This window comes from Lepisma saccharinum, chromosome 29, assembly GCF_977018435.1.
Source record: "Lepisma saccharinum chromosome 29, izLepSacc3.1, whole genome shotgun sequence".
NCBI classification, from domain to species: Eukaryota; Metazoa; Arthropoda; class Insecta; order Zygentoma; family Lepismatidae; genus Lepisma; species Lepisma saccharinum.
In genome coordinates this window covers 44,968,988-44,988,681 of record NC_139257.1, presented here as the reverse complement: position 1 = coordinate 44,988,681, position 19,694 = coordinate 44,968,988, and the positions used below count along the sequence as shown (strand labels likewise).

The window sequence follows — 19,694 nt, the reverse complement described above, 5'->3', positions numbered from 1 at the left end:
ATCAGTTTATCAGTGGTTCATTTGATTTAATCCGGTCTTTGAAAATGCGTGCGGTACGTGGATCGTAAACTGTAGTATTACGCACGTTAACGTTTATAACTAAGAGAAACTACTGGGCAAATGACTTCATTTTCTGAATGCGACATTGAGCAGTGGCCTGGTTGTTTTTTTAAGCCGAGTGGGGTGGGGGTTATTTTGTTTATCGTACAACAATCTCTACAAGAAGGCAATCTGATAACACGCTTGCCTGTTTTCTTTTTTAAAGCACTGATATGTTCTTGCTCTTTACTCTTGGCTGCATATTTTTGAAATGCAAAAATCAAATCATGCCGGGTCCAACAAAATCCACAATCCACTCTGGAAAGCCCCTTAGAGGACAGGCCAGAGAAATTGTTTACAGTGTTGCACCATATTTTTGAAATCAGGAGGAGTTACATAAACTTAAGTATAATGTTGTAGAATCCACAAGCGCCACCACGGGAGTATCTAAATGGATGGTTTCTCAAGTTTTAAAATAATTGGATTGGATTGATTTGTTGTTTTAAGTCCACTTTATGCACAGTAAGGCTAATCGGGACTGGACCTACAGTTTAAAGTGGGATCCGAACCACTATATGCCTCCACCTGGAATCGAACCCGGGATCCCTTGATTACAAGGTGACGATGCTACCACTGCGCCATCAGGGAGTTCAAGTTTTAAAAGAAGAAAAAGTCATTGGCGCAAGGTGAGCTGAATTTCTGTACTCAGGCAGGTAGAAAACAGCCTGGGAAAAAGCGAATACAAATTTCGTTGAAAATCCTCAGACCATTCCGCTCCCTCCAGGTTGCAACACCGCGAACCAACATCGTTGCAGAGAATGGAATGGGGAAATGTGGTGAGAGCTGCGCAACAGCTATTTGCAGCATCTTGTTTTTAAACTTGTCAAGTTAAGATAGCTTGAAAGTAGCCAAATATGCATGGAATCGCATAGAATTCAGTGGAACTGAATACTACACAAAGAACCAAATTGGAAACAGGCAAGTCAAAGAAGTAGCAGTCATAGCAATGGCGAAACTGCCATAAATAGTCCCAATGTAAAATTCAAACAAATTTGCTTCCACCTTCTTCAGACAATAGACATAGTAGCATACATGGAGCAAAAATAATACAGAATTTTGGGGGGAAAATGACAGGTCTGATGTAGGTTGGATCCCCACCACCGCCAAAAAAGAATTTGTTCACCTGAAAAGAGAGAAGTACTCTCTTGAAAGTTTTAAAGCAAGTATAATTACGAGCATTATTAAAGTGGATAATGTTCAATTACCATTTTGTGCTAATTGCAAACATTTGAAGCAGGTAATGATTGAAATTGCCTAGGTGAAACCAGTGCTGAACAAAGGAGGAAGCCCCTTGTGATCAAGGGGTCCTAGGTTCGATTCCCAGTGGAGGCACATAGTGGTTCGGATCCCACTTTTAACTCTAGGTGCAGTCCTGATTAGCCTTACTGTGCATAAAGTGGACTTAAAAACACCAACTCAATAAATCAAAAGATCAATTGCACCCCTGAAGAATTAAGCCTAAGTCAATTATATTTAATGGGTAGATTTTGATGTTTTATGTAATGGTGCAAAACCACAAATAACAAGTATTTGATATCTAAGTGTAGCCCGTGGAAGTAAAAAAACCTCCTAGCCTGGATTATTACCAATTTTTATTTGTAAAAACGGGTTGAATACATTCAAAAAGCAAGCAAACTCAAGCAAATGCTTATATCACCAAACCTAACAACAAAAAATTATCTACATCACTAAATTTAACACTTTTAACCAAATAAAACTAAATGAAAGTCCGATTCGAGAAACACAGATGTACTTTGAAATTGCGTTTTCCACTGTATGGTTGCAGGATGAAATGTGTCAAGTGGCACATGAATGCTGTGCTGCAAACACAGCCACAGTCTTGTCCCAGAGTACTTCCTTTCAATTTTTTAAACTAAATCCCTGTGTATTCACACATACAACCCCAAAAATGTGGAAGTTCTAATGGTATTAAACCTACCTACCTTAGCCTAACAAAAACATAAAATTATACTATGAACACTGCAATTATGCTCATAAAACGGAAAGTGTTGTCAATTTTACATTATTTTCTAATGTGTTATTTACTGCGAATAATATTAGTGTCCTATATTTTGGGATAGGAAGTCCTACTTTTCCCTTATGGTGATCTGGTAGCGCTACTCTAAATGAAGTCAGAATCCCTTTAACTGAAGAATGTAGTGGGAAAATACTGAAAATATAGTGAGGTTCACTGCAATTATCCGGTTTCATTTACTATTATGTCAAGATTTACACCTTTGTGGAAACTAAAGCATAATTGGCAGCTATCTACAGGTCTGGTAAATCTAGGCAATCAGTACACAAACACAACTTTTGGAAGCAGATTTAAACTATATAGAATCTGAAAAACAGCCTACAAATTTTTTTGTCAGACCAAGTTAGACGAAATACATTTGTTCCACAATGCGCTTACAATCTTGGCCCAGAAGTCCCTGTTCGTGGTATTCTATTCGCTTGTACTGTTACACACTGATATGTGCCTGGCTCAAAGGACAAGTGATTTTGAATCTCCCATTCTCAAATTGCTGATAGAGTAGACTGTAATGTACCGAATGTTATTACTGTTGGTTTATTGTTGTGAGGAGCAACAATGACAACATTTTTCCTCAATAATGTTCATGCCGCTATCCATTGTCAGCGGAATAAAAAAGAAGGGAGTAAGTGGTATTATTCTTCTGTAAGAAAAGACTGCATATGCCTTTAATTTCTGCATCCATAATTTCATTATCATGCTATTGATAATATAAACTATCTGTTGCTCTAACGGTAAGACGAATAAATTATTTAAACAAGTCTTGAAGCTTTCGTAGCGACGAATGACGAAAATATTCTCTTGGGCTATCGACCAGGTGAGTTTTGGAAAACATTCCAAGCTGAAGATGAGAGTGACGTTAGCTCTCGAAAGCTTGGAATGTTTTCCGCAACTCACCTGGTCGATAGCCCGAGATAATCTTTTCATTATACAGAAATGTCTTATTATAAGAAAATTGAAGAAATATGTTGTAAAATTGCTAGATTGGTAAAATGTCAATATAAATTACAATTTTACTTAAGTTTTTTTGCGAGTATGATAAGTTTTCTTCAATTACGACTTTCGAGAGAGAACTTCTCTCTTCAGGTTTCGGTGTTATAAGCAATTCATAAAGTCATAGCTTCGTCAAAATATTTCTTCCACAGTCAAGGGTTAGGTGAAATGTGAGCGGGGAAAAAAGTATAGGAAGATTGATTACACACTGACAATTTACGTGCTTTAAAGCCATCGTTTACCTAAGTTAAAACCTATTATTTAGGTTTTAATTGAAGAAAATGTGTCATACTCGCAAAAAAAGTAAGTAAAATTGTAATTTATATTGTTAATCTTGTGAGTAATTCGCCCATGATAAATATTAAGGTGAAATGTCAAACTATGCCTTTTCAAGTTTGTCTATTTTGGCTGATTTACATCAGATATGTAAAGATCTCACTCCAGTATTCAAGCTGATGTCAAATAAAAGGTGTTATAACATAAAGTCCTGGGCCCTAGTGATTACAGACCTTGTAATATGACATTTCAACACAACTACTTCTCCATGCATGTAACTACTACAGCAGTTACTACCCTCTTACCACTTCATAGCAGGAACTACACTAATACTACGCAATAATGAATATGCAGATAAATTGTTAGGTCTTTTTTTTTGTTGGCACTGGCTTCATTGTAAGTTTGGTAGGTTACCTGACAAAACATTTGCAACCCAGATAATTTGATGAGTTTTTTGTTTGTCATTAGGCATTTTTCTAATTCTCAAATACAGTAGACTCTCTTTAATTCAAACTCCAAGGGTCTAAGAAAAAAAATTATAATTAACCAGATATAATAAAAAAAAATACCAATGAAATAACACACTGTATTAAACATAAAACTGCATTAATATGCAAACAGTACACCTTACCTTACAACTATGTTTTATCCATATCTCCATCCAGGAACAGTACACTTATTGGAATATTCGCAACACGTGATTGTTTTTCATTCCTCCTCCTACCTCTCTAATCACTTCCAATTTTATCTAATGTTAAGCTACTGTACGCACCAAGTTTCGACATTGTGACTCCACTAAAACTCGCAGACAAATGACTTCTTCTGTCCGGCTATCTGCTCCCCTCTCAACTTGTTTCCGAGAGGGTGAAGGTCACATTCTTACAAATAAAAGCTCTGGGGATTCTCGCTGCCATCTCTTATCTGCCGTCGTCACATCTGCTAACCATAAACACAACCTTTTCAAGAAGAAAAGGGGGGACGGGTCATCTGTTGGAATTTCTTATGTAGCAACCACTTTGGTCTTTCTTGGAAAGATTTATGTTATATTATTGGATACCTGACTTCAAATTATCCAAATTTAACCTTCAAAATTCGAATTAAGTAGTCATTTTTAACATTGTTTTAGATAGGGGTTTCAAGGGGAATAATTCGAATTAATAAAAGGAGTGCACTGCACTTGAATTTTTCTGAGACTTGTTTATTTTTGACAATATTTCCAGGACCCTTGCAACTTTTGTATGTTTACTCCACCCCTTTTACTTTTTCATTGAAGTGGGTAATCTCAACAGCTGGCATTTGATTTGTATTCTGAAACATGTATGTGTATTGAGGTTTTCAGCTGCATGTATTTTAATGTTTACGTTGTGTGGTAGCTTTACTATTTAAAAAACTACATACATTTGTATTTTATATTTTCTAGGTGGTGGAAGAGTGGTTCAAATTGTTGAAGGAGAGATTCAAGGTGACGCCAGATGCATGTGTTGCAGTGCATTGTGTGGCTGGTTTGGGACGTGCCCCAGTTCTAGTAGCATTAGCACTAATAGAACTTGGCATGAAGTTTGAAGATGCTGTGGAGTTAATTAGGGAGTAAGTTGAATTATTTATATGTAATTTTTAATCGTGAAAATTAAAAGTACTGCATCTCCTTACATTACCCAGTGATACACAATGTCCTGTAAACAGCAGAGATATTCATAAATAACTTCCAATTTGCATCATCAAGATTTGGAGGATAAGGAATGTGTACAATCTTGTCACCTTTCAAACCTTCTGCCCTTTCCACAATTCAAGTCTTTCTGACACTATTTACATTTAACATGATTAGAGAGAGAGAGAGTGTGCGGGTGTTTTCTTTCCTTACAAAATGTTTCTTATAAAAAATATTAAATTTTAAATAAAGATAAATTTAAGTGTTTTTCCAGTTTACATATTAATTTCCTTTCATATGAGCTTCACCCTATCAGCAAATATATTTTGTTTCCTTTCTTCGAGTCTAATAAATACTATTAAATAAAATGGAGATTAATGTACTTTCACCAAAAGTGTTTCCAGTATCTACAAAATCCTTATGTACATTATTCTATGAATAATTTTTTTTATAGTGATATAAATCAACCTGATTTAAAATCCACCTTGGTGTAAATACTTCAAGGTCTCCTTTACACAGCTGAATAACACCAAAAAAATATTGCTTGAGACTATGAAGAGAAGTTTAAAGTATTTCAGTGTAAGCATATGGGTTAATTACCTGGCAACAGTTCTAGTATAAGCATTAAGTAATTAATTTATCATTCTGGTACAGTAATCCACAGGAAATTATTTGGAACTTTATAGAGGAAGAAAGGAAAGTTAGTGCCATGTTGAAGTTCCTTATCTCTCCAGTAGGATAAAAAGCTACTCATTACTGTCACTGAGTATTGCTATTGTTGATTCATAAGTTATTGCATGTAAGTGACTTGTATAAAATATTATGTAAAACATATCTAGTGAGCGTTCATTATTGCCAATGATTCTGCATGTCATGATATTTTAATACCATTTTGCAACACAGGGAGAGCCACCGGTTTCCGAATTTCCTCCTGGTGTAATGTTGTCTGCTGTATGTGTGTGTGGTGCATTTTGTTGCCCAACTAATGTGCAACACTGCAGAAACTGCATCATGTAATATCCAGATCACTTGCTGTGTTCTTGCTGCAGGGCAGTTTGTGTCCACATTCACTGGCCAAGTGTGAGATCCTCACTATTGTTGCAGTAAGCATTTTTCGCTCGAGCAGCAAATAGTTTGCACGGATGACGTTAGAAAGCGTGCGGAATTTAGAGCTTGTTTGCTTGAGTGAATAACAATCCAACAGGCAAGACAAGCAGTATACGCTCAAAAGCCCAGTAGTTCTCGTATAACCGTAATTTGTCTTCCTGTAGTGGGCCCTCAAATATGGATCGTGTGGTGAAAGACGCAGTGAAATTGAAAGTTACTGAACATAGACCATCTCCATGTTAAAATGTGATATATGAAATTGGATAGATGATTATGGGCTGAAACTACCAGGGTGGGTTTTTACATTACACCAACTAAATAAATCAGAACCCAATCGAATTTACTTTGTGGCAAGGTGGTTTGATTCAAATCAGGCGATTTTTATGAAAAATCTGATTTATATCACTTTAAACAAATAATTTACAGAATAATATACATAAAGATTTTGTAGATATTAGAATCTCTTTTGGTGAAAGTACATTAATCTCGTAATCATTTAATGGTGTCTATCAGGCTCTAAGAAAGGAAAAATATATGTACTGATGGGGTGAAGCTCATATGAAAGGAAATGTAATATGTAAACTGTCAACACCCTTAAATTTCTTTTGATTTAAATTCAATAATATTTATAGAAAAAAAAGTGTAGAATAATATACAAAATACTAGTCATGTCAAACCGTTCATATGGTCATTATCATTAGACTGTAAATAAACATGGCAGCTGGTACTTTGCAAATTATCATTAAAAATTGCCAAAATCACTGTTCAAATATTTTTACATGCCCTTTTACCAGGAAAAGCCTTTCTGTAAAAAAATATATATCTACACGTATGGTACCAAAAACCATACAAGCAATTTTAAGCATGTTAAAAAATAATAAATAAAAATTCATCAATTTTTTTTAATTAAAGATTGTGATTTTTATCCACCGTGCTTTCTGGATACATCTTGTAAAGCACGTTTGAGAATTTTGTGATAAAAATTTGTGAGGCAATATCTTTTGTATCCTTCATGTCCTTTTATCATATGCTCTTATCCTTATCCTTGACTAATGTGTTCTAAAAAAGAGATGGACCATTACTAAAACTGGTTTCATTTTTTATGGCCCCTGATTTAATATTTTTCCTTTACACACTTAACATTGATCCCTGTAATGTTTTCTCCCATACATTTTCTGTCTGCAGATGTCTCAGACACACAATTCAAAATTCTAGATGCCGTATGCTTATCATAGTCATTCAACCCACTATCTCAGATTTTCTTCAAAATAACTTTTGTTCCTCATGTGGTCCTTTCCCATCACTAAATAGAACAGTATTTGAATGTATTTTGTTCATAATAAAAAAAATCATGTTGACTATCTCTGGTGACGTAAGACAGCTCCACTAATGAACATGTGAGGGGGAATGTGATTGCATGAAGGGGGGCAAAGAGACTGTAGTTATCAGCCTTCGCAGCAGCATGTACTGCTTCGCTCTGCCCACTCAATTTCCCCCGGCCTTGCTCCAGTGATACACGAGACAGTATACCGAGATTGACTACTGCCTCCTAAAGGTTTATGAAGAAAGAAAGAAAGGCACTTTTGGGAATTTTGTAATATTATGGGTTGTTGAATGAATCTCGAATGTATATTATAGCGAGCATGTACCTAAGGAATCCCTCCTAACTTATGTGATGCAACAAAACTACAACAGCTAAGTAAAGCAAACCAAATCAATGGTTGAAGCATTTAGCAGAGTGCATAGTCTCGTCTTCTCACAATTGCAAATCGTCCATTACTGTATTGGATAATTAAGAATTGATGACAATAATTAGATATATTTTACCTAGAAGAGGATGTGATGTAAATGTCCCGTTTTAAATACAAAGAATGTTGCAAGAGGTTTTTCTATGTCATTGGGGCTAGTATCAGTGTGGTCCCAATGGTGCATTCTGTATTAAAAATTCGAGCATTCTTAATTGAAACCACAACTTTTAGCTTCTATTCATTTTTTGCTATCTGTGCTAGTAATGGAGTTGTCCTTTGATGCCTAACTTTTGAACCACCCTGTATGTGTTTCAAATTTTTTGCCAAATAAAATCATTCATTCAATTAAAAAGAAGTAAAAATACTGTAACACACACAATTCAAACAAGGACACAAATAATAATAAAAAAAATGCCCCACTTTGGGAAGTTAGTCTGGCATCTGGCCTCACAACCAATATTAATTCTCTGTGCTGCTCCTGTTGTCCCTTCGTTCATCTTAATCACTACTCCTCGTCATCACAATTAGCCAAAAGTGACAGAAAAGTGAAAGAAAACTAAATTAATCAAATCTTCATCGTTTTGAATAAATCACATGCGGTAAAAGCTTGAGGAAGTGAAGGTATGTGCCAAACAGTAACTTGTTTGAAAATGTTCAGTTTGATGAGTTATGCTTTATCTATGTAATTACATTGGTCAGTTACGCTTCACCTATATAATTACATTCTCTCCCCCTCTGTGCCCGTGCGGTGTAAGGCGTTGTGCTTTGGTCTCCGGAATGGCATAGGTTTGAGTGCCTGGGTTCAGTCGCTGGGTTTTCGGCCTCTGTATAGGATCAGTGGCAACCCACCATCGTGAGGAAATTGGGGAGCTACGAGTGAGTACCGTAGTCCAGTCTGGGAAATCTCCTATAATGGCTGAGGGTTCGACATGCTGACCCCATGTCACCCCATTACCGGTTGAAGAACTCCACATCTGTAGGTAGGATTGTGGGAGGGAGATAGGCCAAGGCCCTTCTAGGGCTGTCTAGCCACAGATGATGATTATTATTATTATTATGTAATTACATTGGTCATTATTTGGTTACCTTTTTGTAGTTAGTAAGTTTGACTAGTTCCCACCCCTAGGGGATGAAGAAATGGAAGAACATCTCTGACAGAACTTTACAGTTAGATTGGTTTCAAGATGCTAATAGTGAACGTGTGCATTTCATGTATGTATGTTCAGTATTGACACTGCCATTTTTGTATTTCAGAAAGCGCAGAGGTGCTATTAATGCCAAACAGCTGGCATATCTGGAAAAATACCGTCCCAAATCTCGCCTTAAGATTAGAAATGGACACAAGAACTCCTGCTGCATCCAGTAATGTTCCAGCTCGGCAGTTTTCTTCAAATTGGCTCCTTACTTGTGGTTAGTGGCCTGGAGCCCTTCACTCCACCTCATCTGTGATTGTGCCGTGTTCATTCTAATAATCCTGGTTGTAAACCAGTAATAAATTAGACTTTCAAACTTTTTTTTTTTTGGTGGTGTCAATTATGTGCGTGCTTTGTCACTACTTCATTTTCTTTTTTTTAAAAAAAAACCTCTTGAATAAGGAATAGGGTCACATTTGTGTACTACCCTGGTTATGCTAGTTCTGATTTCAGTTGAAACAGAATCAAATGGACTTTGGTTGTAACCAAGTCTTCCGTGAACAACTAATGAATTCTTCTTGGACTTTTTAAGTTGCAAAATCAAATTTGATGAACCAAGTTGATTTTGAAACTGGAGCTTGATACTCAGTTCTAAGATTTTATTTATGTGTTAGTGTCTAAATTCCACGATTCATTTACCCTTGTATTTGTGAATATTCATCTTTCGTAATCAAATTCTGTAGTCCTTTGAAAATATTTGGGGGGTCTGTTGCAGCCCTGTAGCCCTTCTCCTCATTGTTTCCTGAGTTTTGTTGCAGTTCTGTTGTTACTTGCAGTTATCAGATGTTGTACTGTATTTGTACGTCTGCCACTGTGAAATTTTGGTGAGAGATTGTTAGTAAAGCCCCAAGGGCAGACTGGGTTACCGAGATAGTGTAATGTAGCATGTAAAGACACGTTTCATAGCACATACGTCACAAAACAGTAGGCAAATCATTCTTCCAAAGAAGCCACCATTTTTGCCTAGTGCTGCTTTTTGTATATATAAAAGCTTTTTTCATAACATCAATTTTTTAAGACACCGAAAATTAATAACAATGTAATCTTAGGACACAACTTTTTAGATTTGTTTGCCGGGGGAAAACAAATTTTTCTACATTTTCACACTGATTAACCAAAAAAATTAACGGTCATTATATCTATAGTTTGGTGGAGGAGGATGGTTTCTTGTCTGCCAATGCCCAATGAACCGTTATATATAATTTTTATATTCCTTGAAGTGGTCAGTACCTATAATTTGTATAAAAAGGTATTACAATACCAGAAATGTATTCTCAGGGTCTTGGCTAAACCATACAATACCTCTCTATTGAATAATTGTATGAGTGTAAACCATTTAACAATCAATGAATTTATATATAATATCAGATATTTTAAAAGCAAAACAAGCCACAGGTACAAGTGACTAAATACAAGCTAACATTATGCTCCAACCCAGACTGCCCGGTCTTCTGTGTGGGTGCTGTTGTGATTGGTAGCACGTGTAATATGAAATGTAATTCTATATATAATTTTAAAATATATATATATATAAAAATGAAATGTATTGCCTGGAAGTTGTATGGTTGCAAGATACTGGATTTGTAAGTAAATGATGTTTGTGGGGAAAAAAAGAGACGGCTCGTTTTTATAGACTAACTCAGTGTAACATTATGTGGTGAGAAGGGAATGGAGGACTGCTTACAGCAAACTGAAATGCATTTGTGAAAATTGTAGCTCCTCTCAAATTTGAATGTCATTTTGAAGTGGGGTGATTGCGTTTACTCTGAATTGCTGTAGAGAAGATTGTCTTGCTAAATAAAATGGTTTTCTGGAAGCTTGAACTTTGAGTGTATGATGTTGAAAGGAAGAGTGCTCCTATTTGTATCTTGGTGCATTTGTCTGCCTGCAAGTTCATTGATATTGCGACTTCACAATATCTTTAATCTACAGGGTGATTCATAATTCCGTGAGGGGTTTGTAACATTTATAGTACAAGAACTATAACACAAACAGCAAAAAGGTGCACATGAGTACATAAAGAATCTCTCCCAAGTTTGGTATGTACCTTAAGGTGTTCGATATGTGCACTTCTGGTGACGTAGCAGACATCAATCGTGAAATCAAGTTCCTGCCACACTCATGTCCAGGCCTGTTCGTTTTGCATCGCACAGATAGCTATAATTCTTACTCACTCTTCTGTGCTAAGCATTGGTACCATGTTCAGTTACCTGCATTATAAATGGTACAGAATAAGTTTTCATTCCCTGTGCTAGTTACAATCATACGATGGTTTCCACATTATGTATTACCAACTTAAAAATAGGTATTGACTTATCAGACACCCTGTGTAAAGTAATATATGTGTCTTGTGACCACTACAAACAAACATTTTTAAAAGCAGCTTTAAGGCTTATAAAATAATTAAAAGAAAAAAAACATTTTTGTACTAAACACAGAAATCTTTACTGATAAACTTCAGACCCATTCTGTTTAATTTTCTTCTAAAATACAGTCTCTCTTTAAAGGTACTTTACAACTTTGATGCCATACAGCTCAACATGTAATTGACATAAACAAACATACAATGTCCCATTTGATTACCATTACATGAAGTTTTATTGTTCATTAGTCCACTTTAAGCACCTCTGGTGACACGTACATCTAATCGAAATTCCAACTCTGTCTGTATCCTCTCTAGAATCCCTGTCCACTGTGGCAATGACAGCTCGTATTCTGGCCTTCAAATCATCAAGATCAGTGACAGGAGTACTGTACACACTAGGGATGGCCAAACGGATCCGGATCCGAGAAATCCGAATCCATTCGGATCCAAAAGTTCCGGATCCAAAAGTTCCGGATCCAAAAGTTACGGATCTGGATCCGGATCCGGGTCTGAAAGTTCCGGATCTGGATCCGGGTCCGAAAGATTCGGATCTGGATCCGGATCCGAGAGTTTCATATCTCAATCCCATTATAATATTACCACACCTTAAAAGGTATTATGATCTTCGATTACTTCGATTAAAAAGAAATTTTTCGTTAGTCCTACAAGAACTTTTTTCAAGTGTTGTTCCTAAAATACTTTGCTATGCATCGGCTAATACACTCGTGCACACATGTCAGAGGTGATTTTGTAAATGCCATTGAAACGAATATGTATTCATTCGAATGTATTGGAAATGGAAACACACATAAATGTGTGTTTCCAGGATGAAACCTCTTAACACATATAACAAGATAGAAATGTTATGCAAAAATTATGCAATTGTTCTACAGTTACAGTTTTAAAAATTAAAATAAAACATTATAATATATCCAGTGTTAAATAATTACAACGGGAGGTTATCTAAGTGTCCCCCTCCGATTTCCATGAAACTTGGCAGTATATTGGGGCCCAAGGGAACAATTACGTGTTTTTTTGTTTCAACTAAAAAAACGGTTTTAGGGGCAAAACCCCCTCAAATGTCAAGATGAAGACAAATTGAAGTGAGGATGTGACCCCCTCCGATTTCCATGATACTTGGCAGGTGTGTGTATAAACGGGCCCAAATGAAGAAATACGTGTTTTTTTTGTTTCAGCTAAAAAAAACTGTTTTTGGTGGCAAAACCCCTCTCAAATGTCAAGATGAGGACAAATTGAAGTGAGAATCTGACCCCTGTGTCCCTCCGATTTCCATAAAACTTGGCAGGTGTATAGTGGGCCCAATGGAAGAAATACGTGTTTTTTTGTTTCAGCTAAAAAACGGGTTTAGGCAGCAAAACCCCCTCAAATGTCAAGATGAAGACAAATTGAAGTGAGGATGTGACCCCCCTCCGATTTTCATGATACTTGGCAGGTGTGTGTATAAACGGGCCCAAATGAAGAAATACGTGTTTTTTTTGTTTCAGCTAAAAAAACTGTTTTGGGGGGCAAAACCCCCTCAAATGTCATGAGGACAAATTGAAGTGAGAATCTGACCCCTGTGTCCCTCCGATTTCCATAAAACTTGGCAGGTGTATAGTGGGGCCCAATGGAAGAAATACGTGTTTTTTTGTTTCAGCTAAAAAAAACGGTTTAGGGGGCAAAACCCCCTCAAATGTCAAGATGAAGACAAATTGAAGTGAGGATGTGACCCACTCCGATTTCCATGATACTTGGCAGGTGTGTGTATAAACGGGCCCAAATGAAGAAATACGTGTTTTTTTTTGTTTCGGCTAAAAAACTGTTTTAGGGGGCAACCCCCCGCTGAAATGTCAATATGAGGACAAATTTAAGTGGGCATTTGACTTATGTGTCCCCCTCCGATTTCCATGAAACTTGGCAGGTGTATAGTGGCGCCCAAAGTAAGAAATACGTGTTTTTTTTTTGTTTCAGCTAAAAAACGGTTTTACAGGGCGAAACCCACTCAATTGTCAAGATGAGGACAAATTAAAGTTGGGATCTGACCCCTGTGTCCCCCTCCGATTTCCATGAAACTTGGCAGGTGTCTGTATAAACGGGCCCAAATGAAGAAATAAGTGTTTTTTTGTTTCGGCAAAAAATTTGTTCTAGGGGGCAACCTCCTCTCAAATGTCAAGAAGAGGACAAATTGAAGTGGGGATCTGACCCCTGTGTTCCCCTCCGATTTCCATGAAACTTGGCAGGTGTATAGAGGGGCCCAAAGGAAGAAATACGTGTTTTTTGTTTCGGCTTAAAAACTGTTTTAGTGGGCAAAACCCGCCTCAAATTTCACGATGAGGACAAATTGAAGTGAGGATCATCTGACTCCTGTGTCCCCCTCAGATTCTCATGAAATTTCACAGGTGTATAGAGGGGCCATATGCCCCCTGTTGCTTCCTATGCCATATTTACGTGGTTTCAGGGTCAGATCCCCACTTCAATTTCTCATCATCTTGACATTTGAGGGGGGGGGGGATGAAAACACACATAAATGTGAGACGTTCCATTCCAGGATGAAACCTTTAACACACATAACAAGATAGAAATGTTAGACAAAAATTATACAATTGTTCTACAGTTACAGTTCTACAAATGAAAATAAAAAAGTTCTGGATCTAGATTTCGGATCCGCTAGGATCCGGATCTGGCCATCCCTACTATACACCTGCCACGTTTCATGGAAATCGGAGGGGAACACAGGGGTCAGATCCCCACTTCAATTTGTCCTCATCTTGACATTCGAGAGGTGGTTGCCCCCTAGAACAATTTTTTTGCCGAAAGAAAAAAACACATTTCTTCATTTGGGCCCTGCAAGTTTCATGAAAATCGGAGGGGGAGACTTAGACCTCCCATGTAAGTGTATTAATTAATTACAAATCGCGCACGCACACTATATATATATGTGTGTGTTTATGTATATTATATATTATATATATGTATATTAGCAGGTAACAATATGTTATAAGCACATTCTTACTTTCCAAAGAAGTGCATGTGGGATGGCAAAACGGATCCGGATCCGAAAATTCCGGAACCAAAAGTAGCGGATCCGGATCCGAAAATTCCGGATCCGCTAGGATCTGGATCTGGCCATCCCTAGTACACACTGTCTTTGACATAGCCCCACAAAAAGTCCAGGGGTATAATATCAGGGGATCTAGGAGGCCAGTCAATTGGACCATCTCACGTCTTAGGGCTAGTGTGGTGGTGGACCATCTTGCCGAAAAGGACTGTTGGTTGACTGTCGGCCAATTGTGGTATCAGATGCTGCTTCAGCAGTAACTATTTCATCGGCAAGAAAGAAATGAATGGGCCCTTAATACGGTCAACCCACAAACAGCACCATACATTAACTTTGGGACTGTCGTGTCACCTCCATTGCCATATGTGGATTTGTGAGCCCCAGATGTGTATGCCATGTTTATTGACTTTATTCATATTTAGTGCTCGTGCGACTTACTCATGTTTCAAATAAATGTATATACTTAAAGATAGTGAGTATTGATTTTAACGAAAACTATGTTTCAGGATTCCACTGATTCCACATCAGGTTACCAAACTAGGTCAGTGTAACTACACCTTAGCCGCGTCAGATATGACAAGAACTTAGGAATTTATGGTGTCTTTTAACATGTTTGTGTTCAGCCAGTGTTCACACGGCCTTTTAAATCAGTTTTTAACGTGTTTGTGAGTTAAGCCTTGTGACCAGTTCTTTTTAAGTTTTAAATTGTCAGCTGAATTTTTGTGGGGAGATAAAAGATCAGTGTTAATATTAGATTATCACAGAAATTCTGCTGTAGGGGGAAATTGAGCATTAAATTGGGGGGACTCCTGAGGTCCTATGGGAGGTATCCAGATATTTGACATCAATGGTAGGTGTTAGATTTTCCATAGGAGGGGGTTGGGTCAAACTTTAAAGTTGGGGGTTGAGAAATTTAGGGCTTTGCTATAAAATTTATATGATTGTCATTTTTCTGTATCGTTTGGAATTCGTATAGTATGAAGTGGATTTTACTCTGAATTATTCATAACATATTGTAGATTTGTGCATGTTACTCACTATTAAAGGAAATAAATACTTTAAATAGTATTGATTAATGTAACTACTTACGTGAGTGAGTATAGTCTCTTATTAGGACAACGTTGTTTCAAAGGTCAGACTGCCTCCATCAGGTTCGTTGATGTTTCTAGGCACAGAGCATAGGGTTGAGTTTGAGTACCCAAAACTGGGCATAAGATTGTTAAAAGAAAAGTCATTAGGAAAGATAATAATAAAATAAATAGGAATGTTTATGAAGCCGTGTATATTTGCACAGGAAATAGGACTAATTTAGAGGACGGATGGATCAGTTTTCTTAAAAAATGGGATAAGGCAGTGAAATCTGATGCTAAAATAAGTTTCCATGTTACTTTGGAGGTCATCAAAGCAGCAGCAGAAGAACGAGAATTCACTTTGGATTGGTGACCTAAGAGATATAGGAGGGGAGGTAGCTTTTTCCTTCCGGTGGAATGGGGGGGGGGGGTGCTTACCAGTGTAGGCCTCAACAACCAGCTCGTAACGGCCACTTGGGATTTTTTTTACGTAGTTATTTTAATATAAGTGTGGAGTATTTTTACGAAATTTTTAACATGCTGAGATTTTTTTAAGTTTAAATATGGCATAGTTTTTGTAACTGTTTTTAACCTTAACCCTTAACCGAATCCTCATTCAACACTTCTTTTACGAGGCACTATGCTCTGTGCCTAGAAACATCCACGAACCTGATGGAGGCAGTCTGACCTCCGAAACGTTGTCCTAAGAAGACTCCGTACTCACTCATGTAAGTAGTTAAATTAATCAATACTATTTAATGTATTTATTTTCTGGATTATTCTCTAAGCAGGGTGGCGTTGTGTGTCATAACCATCAGTCTTTGTTCCTTCACTCCTAAAACAAACATTGGATACATGAAAAAGTAGTGAAGTAAAATATATCACAGACTACGAAGGATTAAAGTGTAGCTGCATTATGATTTGATTTGACTTTTGTTATTTAGCATCGTTTTTCTGCCAATTTGGACTTCGTAACAAAGAGAATGAGTGATGATATGATGAAATTTATGAAGGTACACTTCACAAAGATCACCTATGTCCAGCCCTGGATTCGAACCCGAGACCCCTTGCATCGTAGTGTGCAGTGATAACCACTCAGCCATGAAAGCAGCTGAATTACGCAACATGAACAATATTCTTCATGTTTGATTAATAACGTCAGGTTTAAAAATACAATAATCCTTTGTATTTGTATACCAGGGGTGATGATTCCTCCATGTAGGAAGTTCCTCACTTCCTACAGTTCATTTAGACTTGCAGTTCTCTACTTTTTAGGAATTTAATAATAATGCGCATTATAAAATTATGAGCTCAATGTACATACAATTGACTAAGTTAGTTACTCTCAAGAGTTGACTGGTGGCGCTCCTTCCAGCCACAGCCAAATGACGATGGACACACGCGCTTTACTGCCCCGCCTGAGGAACCTCTCTGGTATCACTACAAACCGATGGGGGAGGAGTGGAAAAGGGGCAATGGGGGGAAGGTTGTGGTTTTTAAAGATCCACAGAGGAAGCATGGAGGGGTTCCTACATCAGTGGTGCCAACCCCATCAAAATGGTACTAAACGTAGCACAGTTTGATCTTCATTGGCCCCTAGCATCCTGCTTTTGGCATAATGGTTAAATCTAGCATAATCTGCAAACGCAAGTCCCTGGGAGAGGGAAATCGAACTCAAAGGAATAGGTTTTCAGGAAATATAGATAAAATTACATCCAAATCTTATTTATACTTCACCAGCGGACTTGTTTCAAATAAAAGGGAGTTTGGATACACAGTCTTTTTTTTTCTTCTTTTTACAACCATGCGACGATCCATCCTCTTATCTTTTCTGTATCCTGTCGATTTTGTTCCTGAGGAGATTTTACGGCAATAAACAAACCATTTTCTCAAACCGCTTCAAGTTATATACAATTTTGTGTAGTGAGTAATAAGTAACGCAAGTTCAAAACTCGAAAAATATATGCATAATTGAACTTAAAACTGTAGTTATCTGAAAAAAGTAATTAATAATAAATCCTAGCATAATTTCAGAGTTTAAGCAGCACTTTTTATTATCCTCAATCCACAAGACTGGAGAGGGGACAAAATGGAAATTCTTGCAAAATCTGAAATATCTTCATGTATTTTAGTTGGTTTTTGTAGGTTCACATCAAAAAAAATTCTTAGTTCAAAGGGGGCAAGGGCCTGTTGCTCTACCTTGTGCGTGGGCCTGCAGATAACATTTTAAATGCAATGGATAGTACGAGGGATTTGTGCGACTGTAATTGAACGCATTTTTCAAACCTTCCTCAGTTTACCGTAACTTCTTCCTACACTTCAAAAAAGCCACTGTTGTCTACTACTATGCGAGGGTTGTTTCAATATTTTGGTAAATTTTCCGGAGATAATGCCGCAGTTCATTAGGTAAATAGATCACTTTCCCAACAGTACAAAAAATTATTCAATAGGAAAGTATGCCATCCCACAAATAGAACACCGCAATGGCAAAATTGCGTAAATTTTGCTTCGAATTTATTTCCCATCCAGCCTATTCATTGGACTTCACCCGTACTATTTCTTCCTGCAGGTGCATCATTTCAACAATGTTGGTCAATTGGAAATACTACTGTATTGTCTATTCCCTGTACTGTAATAATTTTACTAAATATACTTCATAGTAACTCATTATAAATATCCCGATACAACAGAAAAATAAATAATGTAACTTGTCGCAGTAAGTGAATTTTGCACTTGAGATACAATCCAGAAAATTTTGACTATAATACTCTTGAGCATAGGAAGAGAATCGGTTGCAGTAGGCATCAAATTCTGTTTTGTGTCTACAATTCTGTGTATGAAACGATAATTGAATCAGTCAAATGAACACAACAGCTTTGGTTACGACAACTGTAGTACGAATATTTGGTGTAGCCCACCCGCATACACAGGGTTTATTAAGGAGGGAGCTGGTGCAGCTCCTAAAATTTTTAGAAAATAAAATTTTTCAAATGAAAGTAAAGAACTCTGGGTAAAACTTTGATAGCATCCCAACATATATCACTTGTTTATTTCGTCATTTTTAACATTTGTACTTACCTATTCTGCATTGCGAAAGATTCTTCAAGTGCTATTTTGCTTTTTTCATGAAAAAAAAGTTCAATTTTTGACGAGTAATTATTAAACCATTGACGTTAGCCCCAAAAATTCACGAACCATCACGGGATGAGGTTAGGTTAGGTTCCATTAGCACTCATTTTGTTGAATTTAGCATATACGGACAACATCGGTTTTCTCGATGAAAGAAAATATCAACAAGAACTTATAAATGCTACAGAAACTCATTTCGGTAAGTAGTTTCTTGTGTAAAAATGAAGAAATCCGTTGGGATGCTATCGAAGTTTTGCCGAACTCTGGAAAAGCGAAAATGGTAAATGCAAGTTCCCCTTAAAAACAGCCCCCCTCCCCTCCCGATTACAATTTTTGTCTTTGACTGCATTTGCAATTACAGCCCCCTCGAAAAAAAAATATCCTGCTTACACCAGTAGTGTGCTCAGATTTTTCTATTTTGTCATGGGCTTTTTAAAAAAATTTCCCCGTAAAAAGAAACTAATTCATTTTCTGACATTTCAAATTATCTAATTAATTAATGTGTTAGCTTTCTGCATTTCGAAAATTTACATTTTAAGATAAAATTTGACCACTTAACATGCTATTGCATTCAAATTAAAATCTTTATCAAAATAATTTTTTTGGGGGGGACTTCATCCAGTGTGTTGGGGGGGGGGGTGGCACCCTTGTACACCTATACTTTATGTGGATTCTCCCCATACCAACAATAATTAGTTTTCCTATAGTCAGTGCCCAAAGAGGAGGCTGCAAGGGATGCTATTCTCCCCTGTTAAGAAAGTTTTCATAAATGGTCCTCCCATCTAGGATAATTTTCAAAGGAGTCTGCATTGTCTCCATGTTGATTCACACAAGTATCTGCCATCTACAGAAGGTTGATCCGCATATATGTGTCCGATTTTGGACTAGCACTTACCTTATGAAAATTCTCGGGATCACCATCGGTTGGCCTCAATGTGATCACCGTGTGTCTTGGCAATAGCCCTGCACCGTAACT

General features: G+C 37.1%; 1 protein-coding gene across 6 annotated transcripts in view; it reads left to right on the top strand.

Annotated features, from left to right (window-relative positions):
* PRL-1 (protein-tyrosine phosphatase 4A family member PRL-1) overlaps positions 1 to 10,912 on the top strand; it is a 115,758-nt gene extending 104,846 nt beyond the window's left edge. For all 6 annotated transcript variants that reach the window (XM_083114938.1, XM_083114935.1, XM_083114937.1 and 3 more), the window contains exons 4-5: positions 4,821 to 4,987; positions 9,158 to 10,912. In XM_083114938.1, the coding sequence (XP_082971064.1) occupies positions 4,821 to 4,987; positions 9,158 to 9,269 (279 nt within the window). In that variant the 3' untranslated portion in view covers positions 9,270 to 10,912. The remainder of the gene's footprint in view (positions 1 to 4,820; positions 4,988 to 9,157) is intronic.
* The last annotated feature ends 8,782 nt before the right edge of the window (positions 10,913 to 19,694 follow it).